At 40.4% G+C, this 12,333-nt stretch overlaps 1 protein-coding gene and 1 long non-coding RNA gene across 4 annotated transcripts in view; one reads left to right on the top strand and one right to left on the bottom strand.

The window, feature by feature from the left end:
* Positions 1–12,333, bottom strand: part of LOC310862562 — a 39,204-nt gene that overhangs the window by 12,524 nt on the left and 14,347 nt on the right. For both annotated transcript variants that reach the window (XR_014569582.1, XR_014569583.1), the window contains exon 2: positions 38–230. This is a non-coding gene — a long non-coding RNA (uncharacterized lncRNA). The remainder of the gene's footprint in view (positions 1–37; positions 231–12,333) is intronic.
* The window catches only part of igfn1.1 (immunoglobulin like and fibronectin type III domain containing 1, tandem duplicate 1), a 29,183-nt gene that overhangs the window by 6,146 nt on the left and 10,704 nt on the right, over positions 1–12,333 (top strand). Inside the window, exons 2-9 of one of the 2 annotated variants that reach the window (XM_083770509.1) lie at positions 57–142; positions 2,042–2,077; positions 8,386–8,505; positions 9,225–9,367; positions 9,465–9,564; positions 9,660–9,698; positions 11,357–11,390; positions 11,889–12,072. In XM_083770509.1, coding sequence (XP_083626635.1) covers positions 94–142; positions 2,042–2,077; positions 8,386–8,505; positions 9,225–9,367; positions 9,465–9,564; positions 9,660–9,698; positions 11,357–11,390; positions 11,889–12,072 — 705 coding nt within the window. In that variant the 5' untranslated portion in view covers positions 57–93. The remainder of the gene's footprint in view (positions 1–56; positions 143–2,041; positions 2,078–8,385; positions 8,506–9,224; positions 9,368–9,464; positions 9,565–9,659; positions 9,699–11,356; positions 11,391–11,888; positions 12,073–12,333) is intronic. The other variant, XM_083770510.1, reaches the window with a different exon arrangement.

Genomic DNA, 12,333 nt, shown 5'->3' on the forward strand with positions numbered 1-12,333 from the left:
TATTCACACATGCATTATTCTAATATTCTTCTTTCACCTTTCTTGGCACACTACAGGGCTTTGTGAGTCAGCAGAGCTCGAGAGGATTCCAAGATGTGGAAAAAAGGAAAGAACTCCGACCAAACTGCCGCAGGGCAGGCGGGTAAGTGAATGATGGTGGACGTTCTCTCTGGCTCTGTCAATCAAGGGTGGGGACTCTGGCTGTCATCATGGCACACACTTAGAGTGCACTGCACACACACCATACACAGAAGACATGGACACAAGCAGGAAAACAATGTGTAAATTGATTGAATATGAAAAGTGTCTTTTCACAGTTTTGGTAGAGCACCAACCATGAAACACCTCTGCAAGCCACTTGAAGACGATCGTCACCCTTTGTTTTGTGTGAAGTGAATGCCAATTTAAGCATTTTTCTTAAATATTCAAAGCTATGTCCAGAAGATAATTTATGACCTCAAGAACCTTTTTATTTTTGTTCTCCTCTCATCCCAGTTCAGTCTTTTTGCCAATTTCCAATGACCCCCACACGTGTAGTCCACTAGTAACCACTACAGCTGGGATTGTTATGCCTGATCTAGTTCTTCTACCAGCAGAACAGGCACACCTGTCAACCTGTAGGAGGCACTATAGTGCAGTGACGGATCCCTTCCCTGCCCGCCCGGCCAAGCCAGAGGCACAATGGATGATTCAAACCTGTGTAACTGCTGTTGAAGAAGAGCAAGAACAAATTCAAACAACAAGAACGATAAAACATGACAAAGAGAAACTCATCCTGAATATCAATGAAGATTCTGTATGAAGATTTCTGGAAGTGACAAGTGAAAGGCCAACATTTTTTCCAGAACTCCCAGATCATTTATAATGACCTCAAGAAAAACAAAATGCAGGGGGAAAAAGAGAAGATGTGGTTGGAGACACAAACCAGACTCTACAGTCACTGCAAAAAGGATGGCAGCTTAACAAGTGAATATTTGATATATTTCATCCTATTAAATTTCTCTCCCTAATTGAATTGTAATGCCAATCCCCTCCATGCGTATGAGTCTCTTGTCAGCCGGCTAGAGTTGGTGATGTGGGAGGATTTAGACAATCACGTGCTGCTACTTTTCACCTGACAGAGGGACTAACGAAGGAAAACACTGCTGCTGAACAGTTGCCCTCTGCCCTGACCAACCTGGAGTCGCTACTGCAGTGATGAAAGGCCAATAATGGATGAGCCGATTTATTCTAGTCCAATTAGCTTGCTGCATTGTCAATTTAGTTATACATTTTCCACTTGTTTCATATAACCCTCCTAGAAAAGTGGGCTGAGCCACTCACTGACAGTAATGGCAAGAGCCGTTAGTGGCGCATCACTAGTGTAGTGTGCACTAGCGGTGCTCACTCACATCAATAGTGTGCACATGAAAATACTTGGTGAAGCTGTTTGTGGTGTGTGATTGTTGTGTAGTGCTGTGCACATACCTTAGGCAACGTTTTAATATATTTCTCTGCCATTTTTGCAGACATGACACATTTCTTAAAAGCCCCTAAATTTGATAAAATGTTATTTATTTTAATATTATTGCAGTAAGATAATTTGACTATAATATCTTGAAGCCTGGAATGCTCATCACAAAAATCACCATGAAGAGATGCAAGCCCCCGGACGATGAATAAGTGGAGTGCGCTACCGTCAAAATTCGTACAGATGAATCTGTGGACAATGACTAAAGGATCTTATACCATCAATCACTGTCTCATTGAGGTTGCACAAAATGCACATCTAACACAACATGTTTTGTCCATGACTAATTCCTGTTGTTTACTGTGACTGTGATTTGTCTGATGTCTTTCCAGCGTTTCAAGTCTACTGTGTATTATCCGTCAATGTGTAAAAATAGATTTGTGTGTACTGTACACTGTACAGTCTGTGCTGTACATGTATGTGTCTTTGTGTTCATAATCCTGTCAAAGTTCCTAAACTACCATGGTGCTTTTGTCAGGATTAATATTTTCTTGTCCTGTTCCCTCTCCTGTCGTCATGTTGCGTGTTAAGTCGACGTGTCTGATGGAGCGTATCCCGAAGAAAGAGGTATGCGAAAAGAAAAACTAAAGAAACAACAATCATTTTACATAATAAAAAAAAAAAAGCATGCTTCTTTGGTGGCTGAGTTGCATGAATGATGGATATGCTTTCCATCATTTTTGAAAGTCGTCATCTGGAATAGATGACTACACTTTCAGCTTCACAACAGATGCATCTGTCTGTGACATTACAGTAGTGAAAGCTGTAAGCAGAGGACACAGTGGTCGATTGCCACACAGTACTCACCCCTGTAGTTAAATAGGAAAATGCCTCTGTATATGTGAATAATCACAAAGAATGTGAACACTGCAATCCACAGTTCAGTCTATTTGTCTAGGCTATGACTGATATGGCCACACCTGAAAAGACACACACACACACACACACACACACTAGGGATGCCTCCTGAAAATGTAGGATTTTAATCAGACCCCTTAGTTGACTGAAATTTTCAGAGTTGTGTGGTCACTTCTTTCTTCTTTCTTTCTTTTTCTAGCTTAGGAGTTTTCTGGGACATCTTTTTTATGCTTTGGTGAAACGAGAGCTGTCGCCATCCTCTTGATATTCTAAGTTTAGCGTATAGGTCCTTTCAAGTTAGTTGCTTTGCTACATCATTTGCGTTAGAAAGCTTAGTTGACACTGTATGTGTAACATTACACATACAGTATATGGGTATTGCCTCGCGTTGCGATACTAATATACAGTACCACTGCGCTGCACTGCGTGGGGGGCAATATGCAGTGCAGGCAGATGAAGTCTGGCTGTGGGCTAATATGGGTATGCTAGTAACATATACATTCACTTTCTTTGTTTATTCACCTCAAATGCGAAACATTTCCAAACAGCAGTCCTGCACTCCTGCTGTTTTTTATTTATTTTTATTTTAATCAAAATCTGTCGGAGGATGCTCTTGCCATATAGCCATTCAAGTGCAGTGGAGAAGAGGAGAAGAGACGGGAGCACTGTGAGTGGGATTCTCTTGAGGCATTTTCCTGCCTGAAGTTTATTCTTTATCCACTGAGATCATCGACGACAAGATCTTAGAAGATATTATTTTCCTATGTTTGAATAAACAATATGGACTGTAGACTGCCAGACTGTACATTAGAAGTTGACAAGTTGTCTTTCAATTTATCTGTAGCCTATTAATAGGATAAAGGCATGTACTAATGTGATGTGTGAGTGACACACACATCACATTGTATTTTTGTTACAATGTCGAGGAGCTGAAACCCCAAATCCTCTTATTCCTGTATTATGGGATATAACGATAAATAATCTAGAATCTTCACTCAGACATCAATGCAGTAAATAACACCCCCACCTCCCCTTTTCAATTATCTTTAGTGGCTGAGTTTCAACTCAGTAGGTGGCCGAGGTTCAACTCTGGGTGGCCAAATAGAGTGTGGCCGTCTGCGTCTGGCCACGTTTCAACTCGGTGAGTGCCGGTGAGTCTCAGCTCTGGGTGGCCAAATATACTCTTGTTGAGCAGCCAAGTTTCAACTCATGATGTAGCTGCATTTCATTTAGCTATTAATCTTCAATTTGCTATTAGTTTAATTTAGCTAGAGTTTCAACTTTGTAGCCAAGGGTTAAATCTCTAAGCAGTCCGGTTTTGGGTGAGTTTGTCAGTCCTGGTTAAATGGTAAATGGTGCATTTATATAGCGCCTTTATCCAAGGCGCTTTACATAGATTGTGCATTACATTCACCCATTCATACACCGATTGCGGCGGAAGCCATGCAAGGTACCAACCAGCACATCGGGAGCAATTTGGGGTTCAGAGTCTTGCCCAAGGACACTTCGACATGTAGACAGGAGGAGCCGGGATTCGAACCGCCGACCCATGGATCATTGGACGACCTGCTCTACCTCCTGAGCCACAGTCGCCCCTCGATGGTTCCAGCAATACTATGCTAAAATCTAACAGAAGTAACATTTATATCGAATGATCCAGTTTTGACTCCTGGATATCCACTTCTAAAGATCAAATCAAAAGTACAAAAGTACTCATTATGCAAAATGTCCCCAAATTCAATTGTATAAAAATATTTTAAATATCTTTTCAAATGGCTGAAATGTATAGGGCTGAAGTTGTCAATGCATGTTTTTTTTGTACAAAGTAACTAGTAACTAAAGTTTTCAAATAATTGTAAAAGTAGCCTACAATATCTGCCTCTGAGATGCAGTGGAGTTAAAGTAAAAGTACTGAACTAAATACTCTAACTACTCTACCGGTCGATCGATTTATCTTCAGATAATTGGTCCTCCGTCCTCACTAATGCTCATTATCTACTCGGTCTGAGTCTCATAGGAGGGCTGTGGACAGTTCATAAACCTGCCTAGTCCTAACAGTGACATCATCGTTAGGCAGGGTTTTCAAACAAGATTTTTTAAATATAGTTTTTTATTTTATTTTTTAGGGCTGTCAATCGATTAAAATATTTAATCTGATTAATCACATGATTGTCCATAGTTAACTGTGATTAATCGCAAATTAATCGCATATTTTTTATCCGTTCTAAATATACCTTAAATCAGTGGTTTTCAAGATTTTTCATATCAAGGTCCATTATTTATTCTGCATTTGAGCCACGGACCACCATTTGATGACATTTAGCCTTCCAGACCCAAACTAAAGAACTGTATTGATGTTGGCCAATGGTACCATTACGAGAGATAACAGGCCATGTTGATCAAAATAACATGTTTTCTAAGTTTTCTAATTGTGTAGACTTAAATTAATTTAAGTAATGCAGCTGTTTAACAATTATTCAACTCTTCAGTGTAAAATTGCCATGCATCTTTCAACCATTCTGTCAAACTTCACAGTGCGTTAATCACGCGTTAACAAAAATAGTGCCGTTAAAAGGATTGTGAGTTAACTAGTTAATAGTGCGTTAACTTTGACAGCCCTATTTATTTTATGAAAGCGAGAACAATGGCTTCCATTATATCATGCTAACTTTCCAGGAGGAGAGAGCCTGAGAAAGACTATTTCTATTAGCTTGGATTCCACATCGATGATGTCACTGTTAGGCAGGTTTCTGAACTGTTCAGACCTCCTCCTCTGAGACACAGACCAAGTAGACAAAATGGTACCATATTATGAGTACTAGTGAGGACCAATTATATGAAGATAGTTTGAAAATGGGTGAATGCTTTATAATATCCCAGTATAAGAGCGTAAAATGATTATTTCCGGCTCATCAACAATGCAGCAACAAGAAAACTAATTATTAAAAAAAAAAAGCTAAATAGAAATATTATATAATACTGTATAATATCAAGTGCAATCACTGACAGAAAGACTGGGACTGTACAGCAACACTAAGCACAGTTACCTCAGCACCACCTATCTTAGGTTAATCCAAGTGCGCTTGTGCCATTCACCATATGCACATGGAGGCCATCTTGCTATTAATGAAATGCCACCCTGTTGCCACCATATATAAAAACCTGATAACATCACTTGTAGGTGCGCTGCACCTCCATTGCCTGGCTTTTTAAATTATGTAATTCGACTTTTAATGTTTGTTTAGAGCACTATTAACAAAAATTGAATGACTGCCAAGTCTATGGACTTTTAATGTTTGTTTAGGGCAGCAGTTAAACAAACATTGAGATATCATGTGGCCGATATAATACATCTTGTGACTGATTCCTTTTTTTTACAACATAACACACTGCATTCATGTCTCGCAACATATTTTCAGACACTTCACACAAGTGTGATGTTAACCCTATGAACAAATGTAGGTATCTGTGTGTGTGTGTTGGATGTTAAGATAATATAATGTGTATTATTCTGTATTGTGTGTGTGTGTGTGTGTGTGTGTGTGTGTGTGTGTGTGTGTGTGTGTGTGTGTGTGTGTGTGTGTGTGTGTGTGTGTGTGTGCGCGCGCGCACGCTGATGGTAGCAGCTGATGGTAGCAGCTGATGGTAGCAGCTGATGGTAGCTGCTGAAACAGTCAATAGCTGTGGTGGTTGGGGTCTTTGATAATCCTGCTGTCTTCACTGATACAACGGTTGGTGTATACAGTATATCCTGGATGGAGGAAAGCATCAACTGATGCTTTGCATGGGCTGTTCTCAGACCACCCTCTGCAGAGCGTTGTTGTTGAGAGCAGTACAGTTCCCACGCTAGGCTGTAATGCAACAGTTCAGGATGTTCTTGGTAGTGCCTCTACAGTATAGGCCAGTAGGAGCTTTGGTCCAATGCTGTACATTTTCAGTATCCTGAGGTGGAAGAGCTGTTGGTGTGCTCGTCCCAGGTGAGGACCTCTGTGATGTGAACGGCTGAACGCCAAGGAACTCTCACCACAGAAGACCTGTGGTTGTAGATTGGGTCCGAACTCCCTCCCTTGTAGACCATTACCGCTTCTTGGTCTTGTCGACGTTAAGCGATAAGTTGATTGCACTGTGTCAGTTGATCTTGTGATCAGGTGATATGCCTACTACTGATCAGGCCTATAATTGTTGCACTGGTAACCTTAATCATCAAGTTCATACATGCTCATATTAACAATACATTCGTGCTCTATTGTAATTTTGTATTTGTGTCACGGGTAAATTAATATAGACAGAATAAATAGGTTGAGGCTGAAATGTTCATCTATACAAGCTATTAGAGGCACTCTGTCCCTCAAGTTCTATGCCCCCCATATTAAGATGCAAATAGTTTTCACATGGTTTATAGATCCATGATGCTGGTAAATGGTGCATTTATATAGTGCCTTTATCCAAGGCGCTTTACATAGATTGTGCATTATATTCACCCATTCACAGACACATTCATACACCGATTGCGGCGGAAGCCATGCAAGGTACCAACCAGCACATCGGCAGCAAAAATTGGGTTCAGTGTCTTGCCCAAGGACAGGAGGAGCCGGGATTCGAACCGCCGACCCATGGATCATTGGACGACCTGCTCTACCTCTTGAGCCACAGTTGCCCCGAATGCTAACTGCACTGACTGCAGGATAGTGCATGTACAATGACATCGTATTCATGCTAATATTCTCTTATCCAAGATTAAAGCTAAGTCAGGGTACCAACAGATATAATCAAGTATGGAATGAGGGAAAACATAAATAGATGATAGAAAGGTGAGCTTATAGTTTAAGACTGCTTTAAGCTAATACGAGTTTGTATGGTTGGCTACATTGTTTGCAGTCTGAGCAATGCTTACTGATTTGCATATAATGAGAAGAAAAGAAAAAAGAAAGATTCCATGGCCCAAAACCTTTTATAGATTTTTTTGATTTTTTTTAGCTAATATATCTACAGTATGACTGTATACAGACTAGTTTGCCATTGGGTGTATTATATACAAAGTTAATATAAAAATAGCAGTAACTAATTCTTCACTGATCTACAGACATACTACTATTGTCTAATCTACAATGTCAGAGGTTGTCCTCTGTCATTATAGTAGCTGCAGTATAATACATCTCAAAATGTCTAAAGGGCCTTGCAAACGGGGAGCGAGGAACGCACACGTTGACAGGTCTGCTACAGGTCTGCTCAAGAGGGGCTTGACAACGCAAGCGTAAAAGAAAAAAAAGCGAAAACCGAATCCAGGTCGAGGTCGAGTGAGTCACGGGCTTGTGCACGAAACGAGCACTCGCGCAACAAATTCACGGGACCGCGCTCACGTAAATACGCTTGCGTTGTCACACCGAGACTTCTCAGAGCAAAAACGCAGGTCTCATTGAAAAGGAACTATAGGCGCATTTTATCGCTCCCCGTTTGCAAGGCCCTTTATGTATAATCTTCAATGTTATTTATAGTCTTTTATATATACTGTTACACAGTTATTTGTTGTATAGCACACAAAGTACTGCTTCATGTCTAAGTTTAGAAATTATTAACTGTGTAAAATTGAAGCCTTGTCCATGACAAAAGATGAAAAAGAAAACAAGCTACTGTAAGCTGACCCCTCAGAGTTGGCTGGTTGACCAATTAGAGTAGATGTTGACCTGTGAGCATTCACATTTTTCATAGTATTGTGTACAGTGCTATACTAGCTTCTTGCATTAATATCTGTTGCCAGTGTCTCATTATGTTCTCCTGGATTTTTTGACACGGACGGCTTTCATTTTAGAGACTACAATTTTGAAGCTTGGGTACAAAGCAGTAGCATTTCCGTGTATTACAAAAACTGAGCGTGTGACTGTACCCCTTTTGTAGATTATTTTATACGTTAACAGTAATAGCTTTTAATTAACAATTTATTTTTGACTGAATGCTATCTGTAATATACATTTTCGACATTTCTAATATTATTGGGCATGTTTTATTTATTTGATCAGGCATCAGGAAGAAATCAAAAGTGCCCGGTGTAATGATCACGCAGTTTATTGAGGAGATTCCAGAAGGAAAAACCACTCCAGACTTCACCCGCAAACCCATCGGGTTGACCATTCAAGAGGGTAAGTCTCCAAATTAAAGGCCCTGGAGAAAATACTTGATTATTCCCTCACACACAGAGGCGACTACGAGTTCCATGCAATAACAATAACTGCAGTATCATACAGATCTGCTTTGAGCATTATACATACTGTTCGTTTCTGCTAGTTAAGGAGCAGTGATGTTTATCTAGGAGCGGTTTTGTACAGTGCATTTGCTGCATGCTGGATATTACGAAGACAAATATAAGCCATATATCATGTTTGTCGAAAGCAAGCAATTCATATTTTTCATAGGTAACTTGGTAAAGAAATTGACTTAACTACATGTGACAGCAGTGACGAGAGGCGGAGAAGTTTTAAACTTACAGACGGGAAATGTAGAATGACACAATTTACGATGTTGATGACCTTCTTTTTCTCACCCATGAACTCACCCTTATTTGACCTGAGGAAAAAATAACTTTCTTAACTGGGAAGTAATGTTAGCATGTGACACTTTACTGGAGCCAGTCTGTCCCATGGGTACAAAATATAATACAAAGCAGCATATTTTGTACATACATTATCATACCACACATTATAAAAAATAAAATACTAAATAATTTTCTTTATTGACTTGTTTTTATTTAGACTACCAAAATATTTCAGATGGACTGCATGTATGCCTACTGTATGTCATCATTACTGAAAATGTGGTAATGGAAGATCAGTTTGTCACTAATTGAATGCTTTTATCTCAGGTAAAAATGCCATTTTTAAATCCATAATAGTGGGTGATCCAACACCCACTGTTACCTGGGCCAGAGCAACTGGAGAAATAGTCTTTCACCCTGACTTATGCGTAGCAAAGTATTCTGCGGAAACTGGAGAACATACACTTGAGGTAAGTCTTAAAGTGTGGAAATTATGACATTTTGTAATCATACTAAGCTTTAAACTGTTTCTATTGGCATTACATTTGTCATTGTATTTGTTTAAAGTTCCCAAGTGTTACCCTTGAGGATGCAGATACCTACAAATGTTTTGCAGCAAATGAATATGGACGGGCCGTTTGCACTGTCCAGTTGAATATTATTCAGGGTAGGAAATAAAATCCTGTTTTAATCATTTATTATCTTGACATTCTGAGATTAGTCTTGGTGTATACATTATAGAACCTTAATCTTTCTTTACAGTTGGATTCCATAAATCGAGGGAAGTTCAGAAGGGAGGAGGTAACATTATTTTTATTATATTTACTAGTCAACATAATACACACACACACACACACACACACACACACACACACATACATACATACATACATACATCTAATTTAATAGTTGTAAAATTGTCACGTGGCGCAAAAGATGTGCCCTCTAGCCAATGAAAAGATGTGCCCAAAAGATGTGCCCCCCATTAGCCCCCCCCCCTCCCTCTTTGGCTGCTGTAATGTGATCTCCCCTATGGATCTCCCTCCGTCTCCGCAGAGATACCTTACCTCACGGAAGGTCGCCTCACCATTTCGCTTATTTCTTCTAAATCTCTGTATTTAAAATATAGGTCGCTCAGCGAATGTCTTAGTTACATTAACATTGTGCTTAGAAACTACTTGGTTTGTTCCTAACTACTACGATTAGACAGATCGCGTTTGTTATTTCGCTACTGCCAGTACTTCTGATTGCACGCACACACACACACACACACACACACACACACACACACACACACACACACACACTACCCCCTGTCCCACACACACACACAACACTGCCGCGCGGATTTAAGCTGTCAAACCATACAGCATTGTCATATTTAAAAGGCGCTTTATAGCTTCTCTCAGCTCAAAGCGTGTATGAATAAGGAGATAAATGAACAGCTGACGTCGGTGGGAGAGGACATCAGCTGTGTGTGTGTGTGTGTGTGCGCGCGCGCGTGTGAGAGGGAGGTACCGTAAACAGTCAGCAACACGTTACATTTCTACTTCTACTAAAGAAAGAGGCAGCGATGGAGCCATAAGTCCATATCCATAAATTCGGGGACATAAATTGCGCAAAATACTGTTAAACATGACGGCATCAGCCTGCTGCATCCTCCTAGCTGTTGTGTGCTAAGCTAAATCATCATAAAGAACAGTCAACACGACATTGACCAGGGTTGCCACATTGACTGAGAGGGAAACAAGCAACCAGGTCTATGAAAATGTTAACAGGCCAGATCAAGTCAGAAACTGTCAAACATCATTGTCCAATGTTGTTTTAGAGCAGTGGTTCTCAAACATTTTCATGTCATGGACCACTAATATTCTATATATATATATATTTATATATATATATATATATATATATATATATATATTATATATAATATATATATATTTGCTATAATATACACACCGGTATATATACAGTGTACACAAACCGTATATCTAGGTGTGCCCCCAGATTTTTAGGCTATGAAAAGTGTGCCCTGGGACAAAAAAGTTGAGTTAAGCGGTGCCCAAAAGGTAGATCACGATCTCGGCCAGCGCCAAAAATGCTCCCCGACAGCATAATCTGAGCAAATACCGGGCAGTGTGTATGAGCCATAACGTGTTGACTACACTACACTACACTAATAAGGACACATAATAATAACTAATAACCCATCCGTTACTACATGTGGAGTCAACTCCCGCAATTTCCTTCTTCCCATAGTGCGCGGCAAAGTAACTCTGGGATGAGCGGCCGCAAAGCGGCCGCGAAATTCTAGTACATACATAATGGTATTGGTATGACTAACTGTGTGGTCTGCTGTCAATTCTGTGTTATTAAATCAAGAAGCTATAAGGGCAGGGTATTCACTTCCTCTAACTTTCCTTCTTTCTTTTTCTCTCTTTCTTTCAATTCCCTAGAGCCCATAGAGTACAAAAGCCTTTTGAAAAAGCGGTAAGGGAATCATAATTTGTTAACGGAACTTGCTAAAGTCAAGTCTAATAGCTTTTAAGTGCTTATATTGAGGAGAGTCTGGACAGCACTGTGAAGCAGTGGTTCCCAAAGTGGATGTCGGGGACCCCCAGGGGTCCTTGAGGGAGTTCCAGGGGTCCCCAGCTAAATGATAGTTTGGAACGAAATGGACCCTTATGGGTCTGTAAGAGTTAAATTAACATTGATTTTACAATATAAATTGGGGGTTCCAGAGATAGAAATGTCAATAAATGGGGGTCTGTAGATTCGTAGACTAATGCATGTCAAACTGGGGGTCCTTGAAATTAAACGGGTTGAGAATCACTGCTAGAGCCGTGAAAAATCTTTGCATATCTTTTCAAATGGGGGTCTGCAGGCTAATTAGTGTCAATTTGGGGGTGTTGACCTGAAGAACTTTGGGAACCACAGCTGTGAAGCATGTACAGTAGTCTGTATTCTAAAACATGTATGCTACTGCAGTAATGATGACGGCACACGTGATGCACAGCCAATGGAGAGTGGTGAAAAGGTTTGGGAGATCCTGCTTAGCGCCGAGAAGAAGGACTATGAAACCATCTGTTGCGAGTATGGTGTCACAGACTTCCGTGGCATGCTGAAGAGACTTACGGAAATGAAAAGGGAGAGAGAGGAGGAGGTAGCACAGGTATGTATAGATATTCACATCCATGTTGTTGTTTGGCAAGGAGTTCCACCTAACTTGTTTTGTAGTACTGTGTGCTTGTGGGGGTCCACACGTAATTCCGACGGAGCATTAGTCCGACATGCGGGATATGCGCTGCTCCCGTGCTTGCGGTTATGGTTAGGTTAGGGTTTGAGGTAGGTTATGGTTTGTCGGACCAATGACTAGTCTGAACTAAGTACTGTGTGTGTGTGTGTGTGTGTGTGTGTGTGTGTGTGTGTGTGT

Source organism: Protomyctophum parallelum (assembly GCF_964188405.1).
Source record: "Protomyctophum parallelum genome assembly, chromosome: 8".
Classification (NCBI taxonomy): Eukaryota; Metazoa; Chordata; class Actinopteri; order Myctophiformes; family Myctophidae; genus Protomyctophum; species Protomyctophum parallelum.